This window comes from Corythoichthys intestinalis, chromosome 16 (genome assembly GCF_030265065.1).
Source record: "Corythoichthys intestinalis isolate RoL2023-P3 chromosome 16, ASM3026506v1, whole genome shotgun sequence".
NCBI classification, from domain to species: domain Eukaryota; kingdom Metazoa; phylum Chordata; class Actinopteri; order Syngnathiformes; family Syngnathidae; genus Corythoichthys; species Corythoichthys intestinalis.
Genome location: NC_080410.1, coordinates 2,732,719 through 2,751,542, shown reverse-complemented (window position 1 = coordinate 2,751,542; position 18,824 = coordinate 2,732,719). Strand labels below are relative to the sequence as shown.

The 18,824-nt window shown below is 41.0% G+C and overlaps 1 protein-coding gene across 1 annotated transcript; it reads left to right on the top strand.

The window, feature by feature from the left end:
- The first annotated feature begins 5,542 nt into the window (after positions 1 to 5,542).
- LOC130931837 (NACHT, LRR and PYD domains-containing protein 3-like) lies at positions 5,543 to 16,642 on the top strand. The gene is made up of 9 exons (XM_057860958.1): positions 5,543 to 5,565; positions 6,185 to 6,487; positions 8,594 to 10,430; positions 12,358 to 12,531; positions 12,875 to 13,048; positions 13,392 to 13,565; positions 13,904 to 14,077; positions 14,416 to 14,586; positions 14,660 to 16,642. Exons 2-9 carry the CDS (start codon positions 6,232 to 6,234, stop codon positions 14,706 to 14,708), a joined length of 3,009 nt encoding a protein of 1,002 aa, XP_057716941.1. The 5' UTR covers positions 5,543 to 5,565; positions 6,185 to 6,231; the 3' UTR covers positions 14,709 to 16,642.
- Positions 16,643 to 18,824: the final 2,182 nt, after the last annotated feature.

The window sequence follows — 18,824 nt, the reverse complement described above, 5'->3', positions numbered from 1 at the left end:
ATGCTCAATGTGGTACACACAAGGACACAGGTTGAGTCAACTTTAATCCATTTTAACTGGCTGCAAGTCTGATTTAGTTATTGCCACCACCTGTTACGGGCCACAGGTAAGTAACAGGTGCTGTTAATTACCGTAATTTCCGGACTATTGAGCGCACCTGATTACAAGCCTCACCCAGTACATTTTTAAAGAAAAAAAAAAATTGTACATACATAAGCCTCTCCTGTTTATAAGCCGGATGTGCCCACATAGTATCATGAGATATTTATAAAGAAATACAGTTTGAGTTTTAATAACATACTTTAACAAATCGTGTTGGTGACTTACGGGAGTAAGCGAGGTGCAGAAGAGCGAGAGATGTGCCTTCCTGTTGTTGTTGTGGGATGTGTGCATCGGCTGCTACAGACAGCAGTCAGGTGTTGTTCCACGAGTTTCCAAAATAAAGAATTGCAACCAAACTAAGCGGGTGACTCTTTGTCAACGTTACAATACCTTAACTTTTTTTTCCAAACAGCGGCAGCAACACGGCACTTGGCTGACTCCTCAAGCTCACTCGTGAGCGTGTGTCGTCGTCTTCGTCGCGCAGCAGACCGGCTTTTCGAAACCCGTTGGTGATGGTGGATTTTTTTACACTGCTCCACGCTATCAGACTTGTGCAAAAGTGGCTCTTCGCGTGCGGGCAGTTTTGGTAAACAATCTCTCGCCACTGGTCATCCAAGCCTTCAATTCAACTTAGCATGTCATATCCGTTTCTTCTAGCATTTTCCATGATGCGGGTCTGCTAGTTTTACTAATGCACAAAGATGAGGGTCTGCTACTTTTATTTGTGGACAAACCACATAGTTAAAATACGGGTAAGATTGAAAACTAGCGTCTTCCTCGACATATACAGTATATTCCACGTGTCTTACGCTTACATTTGACCCTCGAGCACTCCTGGCGGTCGTTAGAAAAATTGATAAATTGGCCGCATCGTTGCATACGCCGCAGGATTCAAAATGAGGGAAAAAAGTAGCGGCTTGTGGTCCGGAAATTACGGTACACAAATTAGAGATGCATCACATGATTTATCAAAGGGTGCCAATACTTTTGACCGACCAGTTTTTGGGGTTTTGTGTAAAATGATAATGATTAGATTTTTTCCCCATTCTCTTTTGCGTTTTTTCATTGCAAGCAAAAATAATAAAGATATTTCTACCAAAGCATTTGTAATTGCAATCATTTTCTAGGAGAAATTGAGCAATATCTGACAGAATTCCAGGGGTGCCAATACGTTTGGCCAGCAGTGTATGCCCTCAGTGTGTTTCATTTAAATTCAGTCCATAAAATAACTATGTAGGAAAAAAAATCCATACAATTGTCATGATTTTATTGTCCTGGATATACACACACCCACAAAAAATACTTCAGAATTTTGTGTTTAAAGATATAAATACCTAAACTTGAGCACGAATGCATAAATATGGTTACAAATCTTTTACATATGGACACGTGTAAACACGAGCACAAATCTTTTTGACAGCTATCTTCCTACATCGTCTCTAAGCGTGTGAATCACTCAAAAAACAATTCAAATCATAGACTTTCTGAATCGGGGATGATTAATCAAAAGTAGTACACGATTTGAGCCGATTCGGTTCAAGTGAAAATTTATCCCCAGCGACTTTGTTATTGAGAAAGAAATAGATAAACATATGCTATAGTTTGAGTAGAAATGCTCCTTCAATATCAATTTAGTATTTTATCGAGATGAGGAAACCCTAAAGTGAACATGAAGCACTGCGACCTAACTACAGGTATAGGCTACATGGGGAAGCTTTAAATCATTTTTAGACACAGTAAACAGACTGGTCTTTCCTCATCTTCGACAGTAATAAAAGTCAAAGCCAAAGGCTACATACGCTTTGTCGTATTTCCTCGTCTTAGCTCTTCATACCACAAGTGCTCTTTGCTTTGTGCTCATGTTTGGTTAAAAAAAATACCGCACACACTCAGTTTAGGGTTTAGGTCACATAGGGTTTCAGGCTTAAAGGCATCGGGAGGGACGTTTCTATGCACCGCGCACAACGGACACGCATGCGCCCCTCGAAACCTTCACTGTATCTGGGTCTCGGCACCGATGAAACCTGTCTGCATGGAGCCACGCCACATGACGCGACCCCCCCCCCCCGCCTCGTCCAGGTCAGGACTCGTACCCACGTCGCAGGATGCGTCCAGCACAGCAGGCAAGTGCGCTGACCACTAAGCCAAAAGCTCAAGCTAGCTGCTTTAGCTGCCAGCGCACATTCCTGAAGGCATCGGGAGGTAGGTTTCACGCGGGTACGAGACCTGACCTGGACGAGGAAGACAGATCGCATGGTTGTATAGCCAGTCTTGTGCTGACGCCTGGCAATATAAGACTTTTGCGTTGTGTTTTCTTGTACGGACGAATGATGACACGAGAAGGCCGCTCTGTTGCCAGCTGGAAGGAGTTTTATTTAGTCACAGCCATCTGATGGAAAATAAAAAATGAATACAGCGACCTCTCTGGCTGAAGCTCTCGTACGCACCTGTCTCTCTGCAGTCTTGGTAACAACTCCAAAAATACATTTTTCTGTGCACAGCTTCAAAACAAATACAATATACAGCAAACATAACTTTCCCCCTTCCCAACTGTCAAGTTATTTTAGATTTTTTTTTATAAACATGAACATTTGAACCGTTACATCAATAGAAATACACACAATACAAATTAAACAAGGGAGCACACATACATGATGGAAGCCCTCATGCGCACCTTCAAAAGGAAAAATGTGGCAGGACGCATAAATATAAACTGCTTCGTCGGCTTAAATGTCTTAAAAAGAACTTTGCACTCGCTGTACCCATGTTCCATGAAACACAAAAAACACTCTAAATAGGCTCTGCTATATTGAAAAGCGAGCACAACTTTCTTATTTTGCGCTTTTTCACCCAAAGTACTAAACACAAACAAAGGAGCATCTTCACATCACATCGTACCTGTCTCACTGCAGTCTCGGTAATAACTGAAGAGGCCGCGAGAACATGAGAAAGTGACATCACGACGAAGTTAAAGGTCATGGGAATGAAATGAATAAAAAGCACTCCCCTATATAAACTATGGAGGACCAGGAGTGCAAAAATTCAATAAATAAATACACAATTAAATGAATAAATAAAAGTGTCATTAAAATGCTTCTATTTCAATGTTTATTTATTTATTTCAATTTATATTCATTTATTTCAATTAATATTTATTTATTTCAATTTTTATTTATTTATTTCAATTTATATTTATTCCAAAATGTATTTCGATTTTTATTTATTTCAATTTTTATTCATTTATTTCAACTTTTATTTATTTATTTCAATTTTTATTTATTTATTTCATAATTTATTTATTTATTTCAACATTTATTTATTTCACTTTTTATTTATTTCATTCTTGCACTCTTGTTCCTCCAGAGGTGCAACCATGAAATAATTTTATCTGTCACGTTTGCTTGTCAAAGTTTCTAACGTCTGATTGGTTGCTCAGCAAAGCAAGACTTAACTAGTCGATCTCAGATAATAGCTTGACTCCTGAGGCTTGGCTATAATTGCTCCCTCAAAATCACAAAGACGAAGAAGATTAGTAGCGTGGTCAGTGTAGTGGTAGTAGGCCTTGACGCATTTCGCATGTACAAGCAAAACATTACATATTGTAATAGCCCCGAATGGGGAAATAGAAAGGAGAGGACTGAATGATGGCTTTCTTCACTTTATTGTGGCAACAGTTAAATAACAAAAACAAAAATAACAGCGGACTGCTGTTACACGCGACCGCCAACTTCGCTCTCACGCCGCACTCTCTCCCTTGCTTCCCGCTACATCATTACTCTGCAGTCCTATGACCCCTTCAAGGGTCTGCACAAAGTTACGGACATTACAATATGTCCACAAAGTGCCCAGAGCTGCAGCAAATTTAATCGAGGAAGCTCTGATGAGGACTCCACCAGCAGCCCATGGTGAAGTCCAATCTGTGGCTTCTACATCGCGTGGGCCAGCGCCTTTAAGCGGGCAGACGTCTGCTACTGGATACTCTAGTATACCTCAGAAGTGGAAAGGTCCTTGGATATCGCCCAGATTTTTTTAAATCAATTTTTGAAATAAGGCTAAATGACAGAAATAACTAGCAGTTTTCTAAGTAGTTTTACTATGAATTCCGAGATCATTTTTATATCATAATGATTTAGTTTGGGTCTAGGGGTGCTCCAATGTCTCTCTGAAGTGGACCTGTTCTCTAATAGGTCCCCGTTTTTTTCATATATTCAATAAAGGGACTTCCACTCTGAAGCCACCGCGCGCTCTGAAGCCACCTCATTGCATTCTGAAGCCAGCGCATTGCATTACCGTAATGTACATAATGCAAACAATAATCCAAATGAGGGGCGGCTGGCTTGACTTCGTTTTTACGAGTGGAGGCTGGCTTGACCGCAGTATCGAAAACTCTTTGATCAACATCTTGATCTGACAGAGCCGAGATGATGCCAAGAACATTAATTAATCGCTCTGTTTTATAGGACACGTACTCAGGGTCCAAATGTCCTGCTTCAATTTGTTCTGAGAAATCTAACATGTCCCGAGAGAGCTCATGCAAAATCTCAGATAACGCCGCCATGTTGGGAAGAAATAGGACGAAGCAATCGCTTATTACTCAATCAACTCAAACCCCGCCTAGTTCAAGCCCGCCCACCGAGTCTGATGAGCCAATGACAGATAAAATTATTTCATGCGGCCACACGGGGAACAAGAGTGCAAGAATGAAATAAATAAAAAGTGAAATAAATAAATGTTGAAATAAATAAATAAAATTATATATAAATAAATCTTGAAATAAATGAATAAAAATTGAAATAAATAAATAAATAATAAAAACTGAAACAGATAAATAAAAATCGAAATGAATGTTGAAATAAATATGAATTGCAATAAACTAAAAATCGAAATAAAGGTTTAAATAAATAAAAAAATTGAAATAAATATAAATTGAAATAAATATAAATGGAAATAAATAAATAAAAATTGAAATAAATAAATAAAAATTGAAATAAATAAATAAAAATTGAAATAAATGAATATAAATTGAAATAAATAAAAAATGGAAATAAATATTGAAATAAATAAATAAATATTGAAATACAAGCATTTTAATGACACTTTTAATTATTTATTCAATTGTGTATTTATTTATTTAACTTTTGCACTCCTGGTCCTCCATAATAAACACTCACAAATGCGAACACACTGGATTACTATGAATTTAAAAATACTATTTTGAAAAAACGAACTTTGGTGAAAATTACTTTTAACCGTTTTACACATCGGTTACAGTTGGTTTAAAGTTTTGGTCTAAAAATAGACCAACTGGGCACAAAACCACCCAATTGGGAACACTGGAGGCAATAAGGCGCACACGGGTGTTGTGGGTGCCACTGAAGGTCACACCCAGCGTGCCCTGTCTAGGAGGACCAGAAAAACAAGAAGTCACTGGGACGGGAGGAAACGAGGCGACAACAAGGCAGCGTAAATTTTCTCTTGAACTGAAATGAAAATCATGAACAAAGAAAAGAGTAGCAAGTTCGTTCGCTTAAAAGGTTGTTTAGAATTTGCTCCTTAGGTAAGTTAGCCTACTGTTTCATTTATTCTATCAGGTGCGTAACGGGAAGCACAAAAATATCACTTAAGCGCCAAGTACATTTTGTTTCCACTGAAATGTCTTTTAGCTTAAAATATCCAATTAAATTTTGAATGAGACGGAATTTTCGACGCTTGTTTACTGACATTGAAGTTTTTCGTCTTTCAAAAAAGACATGGGTGCTTAAAAAGGCTTGGCAACGTCTTGTGGTATGTAGAAGTGCAACTCGCCTCAATGATGCTTGGAATGCATTTCCTCATTGCCAGCTATTATCTGATTGTTTGCAATCTGGCCTCTTTGAAAATTTAGACAGAATCAGGCATGTATTGTCTTCAACTAGGTCAGGTATGTTTAACATCAAAACAAGTTATTTAGTGCCACAATGTAGCTAACTAAGCAACAAGGGAGTTCCAACATGAATTATTACGATTGACCTGACGTCCATGCTTTGTTTCGCGTCACTCGAATGGATTAAGAGTTCAAGTTACAATAAGTTGTCGTCCGTAGATACCCAAGCGACAGTCATCTCGCTCACGCGTTTACGAGGTGTAAGGATGCCTCTGGACACCAACCGTAAGGAGCAGCTGTTGAAAACGCTGATGGAGCTGGGGGAGGACGACTTCCAATCCTTTAAGTTCTACACAGACCTACCTCTAAGCGTATGTGAAAACTCCAGCCGGGTGTACATTGCTGTTGAGCTGGTGAAGAAGCATGGGGAGAACGTTCTGGAGGAGACGGTCAAGATTCTGGAGAGGATCGGTAACAATAACTTGGCTGAGATTTTGCGTCACAACATTCTGGAAATAACAGGTTAGTACCCAAAATAGCTTCTGTGAAAGTCAACCGTGAGACGAGGAACTCTTAGTTGTCTGTTCCACACACAAGAGTAAAAGAAACCCTTGGTCAGTATTGATAAAACTCAGGGTGAGACTCATTTTGTATAAGCTCTATTCTGAAATATGCCTCCAGGTGCACGTTGTACTCATGAAGACGATTGGAGCTACAATGGGGCAAATAAGTGGTGTGGGTGACTGGAAAAACTTGGCATTAAATTGGATACATCAAGTGGAACGCGAAAATTGGCGTCTACTTCTCCACAGAAAAACGCGCGCTCACACACAGACGCACACACACATATGGTGGAGCAAATAAGTATTTAGTTCTCCTACTTGAAAAGATTAGAGAGACCTGTAATTGTCAACATGGGTAAACCTCAACCATGAGAGACACAATGTGGGAAAAAAACAGAAAACCACATTGTTTGATTTTTAAAGAATTTATTTACAAATTAGAGTGGAAAATAAGTATTGGTCACCGACAAACAAGCATGATTGCTGGCTGTAAATGAGGTCTAACTTCTTCTAACGAGGTCTAACGAGGCTCCACTCATTACCTGTTTTAATGGCACCTCTTTTAACTCATTATCGGTATAAAAGACACCTGTCCACAACCTCAGTCAGTCACACTCCAAACTCCACTATGACCAAGACCAAAGAGGAGAAGGACACCAGAGACAAAATTGTAGACCTGCACCAGGCTGGGAAGACTGAATCTGCAATAGGTAAAACGCTTGGTGTAAAGAAATCGACTGTGGGAGCAATTGTTAGAAAATGGAAGACATACAAGACCACTGATAAGCTCCCTCGATATGGGGCTCCATGCAAGATCTCACCCCGTGGCGTCAAAATGATAATAAGAACGGTGAGCAAAAATCCCAGAACCACACGGGGGACCTAGTTAATGACCTACAGAGAGCTGGGACCACAGTAACAAAGGCTACTATCAGTAACACAATGCGCTGCCGGGGACTCAAATCCTGCACTGCCAGACGTGTCCCCCTGCTGAAGCCAGTGCACGTTCAAGCCCATCTGCAGTTCGCTAAAGAGCATTTGGAGGATCCAGAAGAGGACTGGGAGAATGTGTTATGGTCAGATGAAACCAAAATAGAACTTTTTGGTAGAAACACAGGTTTTTGTGTTTGGAGGAGAAAGAATACTGAATTGCATCCGAAGAACACTATACCCACTGTGAAGCATGGGGGTGGAAACATCAGACTGATCTGTGCAAAGCAAAGTATGAATGGGGCCATGTATCGAGAGATTTTGAGTGAAAATCTTCTTCCATCACCAAGGGCATTGAAGATGAGACGAGGCTGGGTCTTTCAGCATGACAATTATCCCAAACGCACAGCCAGGCAACAAAGGAGTGGCTTCGTAAGAAGCATTTCAAGGTCCTGGAGTGGCCTAGCCAGTCTCCAGATCTCAACCCCATACAAAATCTGTAGAGTTGAAAGTCCGTGTTGCCCAACGACAGCCCAAAAACATCACTGCCCTAGAGGAGCTCTGCATGGAGGAATGGGCCAAAATACCAGCAACAGTGTGTGAAAAGCTTGTGAAGAATTACAGAAAACCTTTGGCCTCAGTTATTGCCAACAAAGGGTATATAACAAAGTATTGAGATGAACTTTTGGTATTGACCAAATACTTATTTTCCAACATGATTTGCAAATAAATTCTTTAAAAATCAAACAATGTGGTTTTCTGTTTTTTTCCCCACATTCTGTCTCTCATGGTTGAGGTTTACCCATCTCAACTATTACAGGCCTCTCTAATATTTTTAAGTGGGAGAACTTGCCCAATTAGTGGTTGACTAAATACTTATTTGCCCCACTGTATATCAGTTTTGATAAAAGTCAAAGCCATTTGGTAAGTTCGTTTGTCTTGTAAAGTAACAAGTTGAGGTCCTGACAAATTTCATGTGTTTTATCTCTTAAGCTCATATTTCACAAAAGGCAGGTAGACTATTAATTAATGAAGATGTTTCATTAAACGGTTCTTTTCTGTCTGGGTGTGGCGCTGCCCTATTCATATCTCTGGTGGCTGTGTTGCTGAGGCGGTTGCTTTTTTTCCATAACAGGTCAATGCTGCTTTCTTGCAGGACCAGTCTTCTCCGTCCACGATGATGACGATAAGCTTGCCAGATTGAAGGGGGAGCTGCAAGACAACCTGCGGCGTTTATACAACTTTGCTTCTGAGGGCAACAACGAGCGCTGGCGGCAGCAGCCTCTGACAGATGTCTACACGGAGCTGGACATCACCTATGGGGCAGACATCAGCCCCGACGAGCGGCACGAGGTCCTTCAGATGGAGACGTGCACCGCGGCCAAGGAGTCTATTCTGCTTTGCGACATCTTCAAAAGCCCTGACGGAAAGCAGCGACCGATACGCATGCTGCTTACCATCGGGTTCGCGGGAATTGGAAAAACCTTCCTAGTTCGAAAGTTTGTGTGGGACTGGGCCAACGGGAATGCCAATCAGGACGTGCACTTCATATTTCCCTTCACTTTCCGCGAGTTGAACATGGACAAAGGAAGGAGCTTCACGTTGGCCGAGCTCATCCGACTCTACGTGTGCGAGAACAGGCACATGAGCGAGGAATCGCTGAACAAAATATTTGCCGACCTGCAGACGTCCGGGAAGCGGGACTACGAAAGCAGTAGTATCAAGATCCTGTTTGTACTGGACGGACTGGACGAGTGCAACTTCAAAATGGACTTGAAGAACCACACCAAAGTGGACGTGGATATCGAGAAGGCTTACCCGCTGGAGGTGCTACTGGCGCACCTCGTCAAAGGGAACTTGCTTCCTTGCGCCCGGGTTTGGATTACCACGCGGCCCGCGTCGGCCCACGATATCCCCTCCGACCTCATCGACAGCCGAACAGAGGTGAGAGGATTCAGCGATTCCCGGAGGCTGGAGTACTTCATGAAAAGGTTCCCAAATAAGGAGAGCATCATTGAGCACATTCGGAAATCTCGCACCATCTTCATCATGTGCCACATTCCCATCTTCTGCTGGCTCATCGCCACAGTTCTTCAGGATCATTTGGACAAAGGAAAGGAGGGAGAGCTTCCCACAACGCTGACTGACATGTACTCAGCGTTTGCAGGTCACCACCTGGAAAACTCCAAGGAGAGAAATACAACAGAGTACATCCTTTACGTGAAAGCCCTGGCAAAGCTGGCCTTTCACCACACCATGAATATGTGTCAGATCTTCTACGAGAAGGATCTGGCAGACAGCGGCTTTGATTACGGCCAAGCTGCAAAACACTCTGGTTTATTCACAGAGGTGTTTAGGGAGGTCCCTCCGCTCAGGAGAAGCAAACAAAAGATGTTTCAGTTCATTCATCTGACCATCCAGGAGTATCTGGCCGCACTATACGTGATGATGAGCCTCTTCCACGACAACAAGAACGTACTGAATGATTCAAGATGGAAAAAAATAAACCAGAAGGCAATCACTGAGGTCCACAAGTCAGCTCTCCAGAAAGCCTCGAAGAGTGGAGGAAACCTGGACCTGTTCCTCCGCTTCCTCTTTGGCCTTTCCTTGCCGTGCAACCAGCAACTAGTTGGGGAACTGCTGAAGGCTCCTCAGGACTGTGAGCAAAGTAAGTCAAAGACAGTCGAGTTGATCAAGAAAACAATCAAACGGAACACTCCAGAGAAAAACGTCAACTTGTTCTACTGCCTAAACGAGCTGAAGGACGACTCCTTGCTGAAAAAGATCCAGGAGGAACTAGATTCAGGACGTCTCTCCTGCCGTCAAATGTCAAATGACATGTGGTCAGCCCTGGCCTTTTTCTTACTGACAGATGATGAAACCACAAAGTCCTTTGATCTTCGCAGCTACTCCCCATCGCCGTTGGGGCTCGAGAAGCTGCTGTTGGTGGTCAAGGCTTCTCAAACATCCGAGTAGGTGCTCTAAAGTCTACGTGAAGTCTGAAAATTCCAAAAGCTCAATGGCAAATCCAAGAACAAGTGCGCAAAACACAAACAAAACAACTACAAATCAGAAAACAATCATAAAACACAAAAAGGGCAAGCAAATTTATTTATACAGCACAATTCAACACAAGGCAATTCAAAGTGCTTTACATCACATGAAGATCATAAAACTCACATGAAAATCAATAGAAGGTAAAAACAAAGACAATCGAAATAGGAAATAAAATCATACATAAAAATCGCATTTAATCACGAATAGAATAAAAAAATAAATAAAACAAATACTAATACTACTGCTAATAATTGAAATCAGCAATGTAGATAAGCACAAGAGGAAGCAAATAAATTGAAATATATAGACAGTTATGGATATGCAGTGCTAAACAAAAGCGTTTTTAGCCCTGATTTAACGGAGCTAACAGTTTGAGCTTACTTCAGACCTTCAGGTAACTTGTTCCAAAGGTGAGGAGCATAATAACTAAATGCTGCTCACCCTGCTTGGTTCTTGTTCTTGGAACATACAGGAGACCAGGTCCAGACGACCTTAGAGGTCTAGATATTTCATAGGAATCTAACTAATCAAGCATGTATTTTGGTCCAAGACCATTAAGTGTTTTGTAGACCAGCAGTAGTATTTTATAGTCTATCCTTTGACTCACTGGAAGCCAGTGTAACGATTTCAAAACCGGTGTTATGTGGTCCAGTTTCCTTGTATTTGTGAGGACTCTGGCTGCAGCATTCTGTACTAGCTGCAGCTTCCCGACTGATTTTTGATTTTTGCAATAGTCCAATCGTTTTCCAAAAGTTTTTCCATGTCTTGTTGAGTCAGAGGCCCCCTTAATTCTGGCTACATTTTTTTAGGTGGTAATAAGCAGATTTAATGACAGACTTTAGATGGCAATCAAATTTTAGGTCTGAGGCAATAATTACGCCAAGGTTTCTGACTTGATTCGTAGCTGTAAGTGACATTGTGCTAAGGGGCCTGCTTATCTTTGACCTTTCCTTTTTTGGCCCAAAAATGATCACCTCTGTCTTAAAAATGTAGAGGAATAATACTTGCTGATTTTCAACGGCTCATAACTGAAGAACGGAGAACAGTAGAAAAATTTTTCATGATGAAACACTGGAGTTTAATTGTTCTTTTTTGGGGTTTGTGCAGCCATCAAACACAATATTCTGTGGTGCTTGACTAAAATTTTTGTAAATGAACAAAAGGCAATGGCTTCTGAAAATTGGCTTGGAGTGAATGAGTTGAAACACAGAAAATGGTTGGCATTGGTGCAAAAGATGAGATTCCAGAGGCCTATTCATTCCCCGCGTCTATTGCTACTTTTGAATTGTTGATGACTATGTGTTATTAATTGCAAGGATTTCATGACATTACTCGAGATGAACAGTTTTCATTGCTGCTCAGCCCTAATTTCAATGTATATAATGCTCCAGCTGAGTCATTGACATCAGTAAAGACGGTAAGAAATCGTTTATTTATGCGAACAAACAAAAAGCTGGGTTACCTAAAATTCGTCCTAAAAAAGTGTCAAATCCAAAATCTTGAAAAATCTCAAATGTGTCAAAACTCAAGTTCATTCCAATTTATAATCTTGAAAGAAAAAAAAAGACAACGATTAACTTCGTCGTCATACGATACGAACATCCTTGTGTACGACATCCAAAACAAGGACTGCGTCCTGTCCAGCACAAGAGACGTTTTTGACATTACAATGAGAAAATAAAATGCATTATATTTTTGGGGTTTGTAATTTGCTCTTTATTTTTTATTGTCTTTTTTTGCATCTTGAAATAAAATATTATTATTACTCAAAGCACCATACTAAAATCAGCAGGTGTTAGGTTTGGCTTGCTCTCACAACTTCCTCCTGCTTGTGTGCTCCAGTCTAGGCAGTTGTCATCTGAACAAACGCAGTTGTCAACTGCTGGCTTCAGTTCTCAGCGCTCCATCCAACCTGAGGCATCTGTACCTGACATTCAACAACGATTTGTCGGACGAGGGGGTCAAGATCCTCTCAAACGGACTGGCCAGTCCACACTGCATCTTAAAAGTCCTAAAGTAAGGGCCTCCTCCAGTTCGTAATCTTCCGTGGAGCCGGTACACTAATCAAAAGAATCACTGCTGCTATCAGCAGCAACTCCAAGATATTATGTATAAAGAATTTTTTTTTTTTTTAACCGTCAAGTTTACATAATTTTTAATGCCTCGAACATTTAGTATAATGCTTTTTAAGGATTGAATTTTCACAAAATCCATATAATGACTTTTAATGCTTTTTAATGACCCACATCAACCCTGTATTAGTCAAGGAAAAGGCATACACGATGTTACTTTCAGCAAACCTTCACCACTTTTACCAGGTTCCCTTCTTGACTTCAGGCAATTATCTCATTTGTTGCAGGCTAAGACAATGCAGGATCACAAAGCGAGGATGTGTTTCATTGGCCGAGGCTCTCAAGTTAAACCCCTCCCATCTTCAAGAGCTGGACCTGAGCTCGAACAATCTGTCGGATGAAGGGGTTGAGATCCTCTCGAAAGGACTGACCAGCCCACACTGCATCTTAAAAGTCCTCGAGTAAGGAGCTCCTCCAGTTCATAATCTTCCATGAATCCGGTCGACTAATCATAAGAGTCACTGCTTTTTTTTTTTTTTTTTAATCAGCAGCTCTAATAAATTATGTAAAAAAAAAATAAATGTCATGTTTACATAATTTTTAATGCCTCGAACATTTAGTTTAATGCTTTTTAAGGTCTGAATTTTCACAAAATCCATTTAATGACATTTAATGCTTTTCAATGATCCGCATCAACCCTATGTTAGTCAAAGAAAAGGCAAACACGATGTGACTTTCATCATAACCTTCATCACTTTAACCAAGTCCCTTCTTGACTTAAGGGACTTATCTCATTTGTTGCAGCCTGACAAACTGCAGCATCACTCAGCGAGGATGCATTTCATTGTCTGAGGCACTCAAGGTAACCCCCTCCCATCTTCAAGAGCTGGACCTGACCTTGAACAATCTGTCAGATGAAGGGGTTGAGATCCTCTCGAAAGGACTGGCCAGCCCAGACTGCACCTTAAAAGTACTCAAGTAAGAAGCTCCTCCAGTTCATAATCTTCCATGGATCCGGTCGACTAATCATAAGAGTCACTGCTTTTTTTAATCAGCAGCTCTAATAAATTATGTTTAAAAAAAACAAACAAATTGTCAAGTCTACATAATTTTTAATGCCTCGAATATTTAGTTTAATGCTTTTTAAGGTCTGAACTTTCAAAAAATCCATTTCATGACTTTTAATGCTTTTTAATGACCTGCATCAACCCTGTATTAGTCAAGGAGAAGGCATACACGATGTGACTTTCAGCAGAACCTTCATCACTTTAACCAGGTCCCTTCTTGATTTAAGGTACTTATCTCATTTGTTGCAGCCTGACAAAGTGCAGCATCACTCAGCGAGGATGCATTTCATTGGCTGAGGCACTCAAGGTAACCCCCTCCCATCTTCAAGAGCTGGACCTCACCTGGAACAATCTATCGGATGAAGGGGTTGAGATCCTCTCGAAAGGACTGGCCAGCCCACACTGCATCTTAAAAGTCCTCAGGTAAGGAGCTCCTCCAGTTTGTAATCTTCCATGGATCCGTTCGACCATTAAAAAGAGGCACTGCTGCTATCAAGTCTCAAAAATTAAATCTCAAAAAAAAAAAAAAGTTGTTTTTTAACCGTCAAGTTAACATAATTTTCAATGCCTCATTTAGTTTAATGCTTTTTAATGCCTGAATTATCACAAAATCCATTTAATACTTTTAATGCTTTTTAATGACACGCATTGACCCTGTATTAGTCAAGGAAAAGGCAGACACGATGTTACTTTCAGCAGAACCTTTATCACTTTAACCAGGTTCCCGTCTTGACTTGAGGCAATTATCTCATTTGTTGCAGCCTGTCAGGGTGCGGGATCACGAAGCGAGGGTGCATTTCACTGGCCGAGGCTCTCAAGTTAAATCCATCACATCTACAAAAGCTGGACTTCTGGGGCAATCAAATAGAAGAAGGAAAAAGGGTCTTATTGGACATCAAAGAGAATCCCAGCTATAGCCTGAAGACGTTGAAGTAAGATCCAAACAATGTTGCTTCTCAGGGTGCGAATTCACGTTCAATTCTTTTTCTTTGTGTCTTTCTTCAGCTTTAACTGGTGGATCTTAGAACTATTTTCATCTAGGACATCCACATAGTCATTCCAAATGTTCATTGTTAGAAGACGTTGAGTCCATTTGGTCTCCTTCAGATTTAGTTCAGTCCCATGTACTCTCCGATGATTGCAAGAGCAACCCGTGTCGGCGCCATGGGTAAAGCGGCCTCGCTCACCGAATTCGAGGAGGTCGGCGTCGGGATCTATGCAGTGACGCCGCTACTGGGAGATGGAATTCAAGTGGACGTTCTACGACGATGCCACTCAACTGCTGGCAGTTGTTTTCATCATACGCGGAGATTAAGGAGGGGCCGGGGCCATAGCCCCCTGGTGGCCGAACATGTCAATCCATGTAATTGACTTTCCAATACTTTGTGTAAGAATTTAAAATGGACTTGCAGGTAAAATGCTGTCCATAAAAGTTGTAAAGCAATAAAACAAACAACAAAAATGAATGAAATTAACAAAAAAAATTATTTTCATAATGGGTAAAAATTAATTTTCAAACAGATCATTTGACTCGCACCTTAGAGACGGTCATTTGCTTTGCGTAGCCAAAACCACCTCAGGATAGAAGAAATTTCTTTCAAACCTAAGCTTTCAAAAGCGACAAACACTACTGAGCGAGAACCAAGGATTGAAGATGTGGACCATTGAACGCCGGAGAGCACCGCCAAAATGGTGAGCGGAGTTTCTGTTTGCCCCATTAAAGATGCTAATTGTACAACAGAGCGACCACCGAGCATACCATATTCAATGGACAACTTCCTTGGCCAGAAGCATAACTGTCCTAAGCAGCCTGATTTAGAATTTTAGAAACGCTAATTTTCAATGTATGATTATAAATATTCCTAGCCGGAATATTGAGTCAAATGGATGTAGTCTCCTGTTTTGCCTACCGCCATTTTCAAACCCACCACGATGAGGATTCGTTTCGGAAGGGTGTGGGTGACTGGAAAAACTTGGGATTAAATCGGATATCTCCGAGGAATGCGAAAATTGGTGTCTACTTCTCCACAGAAAAATGCCCGCTCACACACAGATGCACACACACATAGCTGGGATGCCTGTATTGATGAGCATGGGCTAAGCTACTAACCGAGCATATACAGTATCTTGTAAGTTAATTACTGACACCGCGTCTCGGGGTCATCAACATGCTTTGCCCCCCCTGCCACTCCGCCTATGGTTTTCATCCATTTGTACAGGCAGGGGCCGTCGAAAAGGATTCAACCATGTATTGTTTTTAAATTGAAATATCTTATTCAATATATATTGAAACTAGAAACTGCAATTTCTGGAAAAATTGCAATGAGAGCTTTTCTGTGATGGATACTGATCTAAGACACGCCCAGTTGATTCTGGAGTGTTGATATGAGGTTATTTTCCTGGAATGCTGTATTGGGTTTACGCCAAATATGTCCTCTGTTTTGGCGTCCAAATAATTCAAATTTAGATTCATCAGTACAAATAACATTATTCTAGAAGTCCTGGTCTTTGTCTACATTCCCTCTGGCAAACTTCAGTCTGGTCTTCATGTTCTTCTTGGAGAGCAACGGTTTCCCTCTTGCACACCTACCATCAAGGTTAAAGTGTGTACGAAAGGAGAAAAAAGTCTTGAATAGCATTATTATGTGAATTAGGATCATATTTTGAGACGATTCCACGATATACAACAATTTAGCAAAGCTCAAATGACGAGACATTAGTCTTTTAATCTGCCAGTTAGCCACGCCTACCATTATAGGGCTCTAGCGTCCCCAACAGGTGGATGACGTCAGCGGGAGAATGGGCTCATCGGTTGTACTATTTAGCCCATTGAGGGGTAATTGTTCAGAACGAGGAAAACGCGACGAAGAGAGCCGCAAAATGTAATTGTTTCAATCTCTCTACTCTAATATTTTACGGGATATTCTTTTTATCCAAGTATTTTCCCCAATAGCTAAATAAATGGCATGGTCATGACAAATAACAGTCTTGTGCTAAATGGAATATGAAATAATAAAAAATGCATTTATTCAGGACGACATGGCAAAATTACTCCATAATGGTCAAAACTGTCGACTTCACCTTTACTGTCGCACCCTCCCAAACAATATTTTATGCCACCTAAGTCTGGCTTATGTCATTTCCCTTCCCCGGCTTCAGAGAATGTAAACAAACCAAGAGGCGTGACAGCTTGCCGACATGCTAACCCAAACCGAGTGATGTTTTAAAGTCTTCGAAGCGGAAAATCACACAGAACTAGCCCGGATCATTTCACATGACGACTGGGTTGTCGATTGTCTTTGCTGATCGGCAACCCGCCCGGCAGCGAACAGGTTAGAGCTCGTCGTTCCCCTGCTGAGGGCAGAGGGCTCGTTTGCGGGGAAGCTTCTTGACAATGAACGCCGGACAAACCGGCCGACGTCGGAGGAGCGTGTAGCTGCCAAATGGTTAACACGAATATGGCAAAATAATGCTTTATTACACGGCAAAGACGTAAACAGCGAAAGAGTCATAGGAGAGCGGCTGCAGTTGTTGTGCAGCTAACATGACAGAATGTGTATGAGGAGAGCTTTTTACATGTCCATCCATGATCAAACGGAAGTAGTCCCTTATATAAAGAAAGTTTGTAATGTTTACTTTGCAAACGCTGTATTCGTATTTGTATATTGTTAACACAAAGTGATCTGGTGGAAAATTTGACAGCGGGCACATGAAGAGGGCAATAAGCCGAGTATAGTACTCTCCCGGCGGGGGGATGTGCGACAAGCCGCCGGTCATCGGACGAGTGGACAAGGAGCATCTCGGCTACAAAATGCAAGCCACCTACGTATTAAAATAATCCCAGTATTTCACATAATACAAAACACGATTTTTACTCACTTCCTCGTAAATCCAATTGTTGTTGTTGTTTTTTTTTTACATTTTATTGTAAAATGCATCAATTTTGTGCACTTTGAGAGAAAAATGAAGCGGCTATGAAGAACTACACATTGCATTATTATACATTTTAACTTGCGTACTCACTGAGAAATTAACAGCACAGTCCAGGTCTCAATGTAGAACCAGAAAAGGCAGGAGACTGCCTGAAGCACAAAGAAAACATGGTATGATTTATGATAAATCACAATGAAAAGAGGCTGTAATTACACATTTTAACTTGAATACTCACTGAGAAATGAACAGAACACTCTCAGGATCTTTATGTAGAACCAGAAAAAGGCAGGAGACTATATTTCTTCTGAATTAATATCGCTGCTGCGTGTGCATACGTTGTTTTACAGCTAAAATATTTTTTCTTAGGAGAGGGATAGTAGGACTAGCATACTGTAACTTGACACGATTGCAAACGGGGACGTGGACTAGCTGGCACTAACCTTTTAATTGCCATTTATTTCATTTAAAATGTAGCTACCTGGTGGATAACAATTGCCAATATACCTAGCAAGTAACCCTCTTCATCCCTACTTACTTGCCCTGCGCTTGTCTGGGGAATTTCTAGTTAACAGCCAGGTGCATTGCTGCCACCTGTCGGATTGGATGCGAACTGTAGATAATCATAATCATAGGGGGGATAAAAACAATGATGTACGGCGGCCGCCGGCCGTCCAGAGCACCGGCCGTTCTGTGATCCTCCAGAAGCTACAGATTACCAGTCCGCCCCTGCTTCTACCGTACACGTGACAGCGCCCTCTTTCTCAACTCGAGACTAGAGCCGGAAGTCACTCATTTTCATGGCGCGGGATTCAAAAATTGAATACATAAAACGATCTCTTCCACACACACCAAAGCGATCCATTTCATTCAGGAGCATAAAACACCACGTGAAATCTGAAATAAACATGCTTTTTCGTGTAAAACGCACTTTAAAGCAGATGCCGTTTTTTCATCTGTGTGATTTTGACAAAGATCAGGTCACATTTGATGGTGTTATTTTGCAGAAATGTGAGAAATTCCAAAAGGTTCAGATACTTTTTCATACGACTGTAATTTTCAAGTGAATGCAATACGCTTCCATTGAATGTAATATAAGCATTTAATGGGGGAAAAAAATTCTAATTAGTGCATAAAAAGCTTCAAATGTTATTGCATCACGTACTTGGTAGAAAATGTCTTTTAACAAAACAAAACAAAGTTATACTACCTATCTCATCGTTTTTCATCTGCAGGGTCC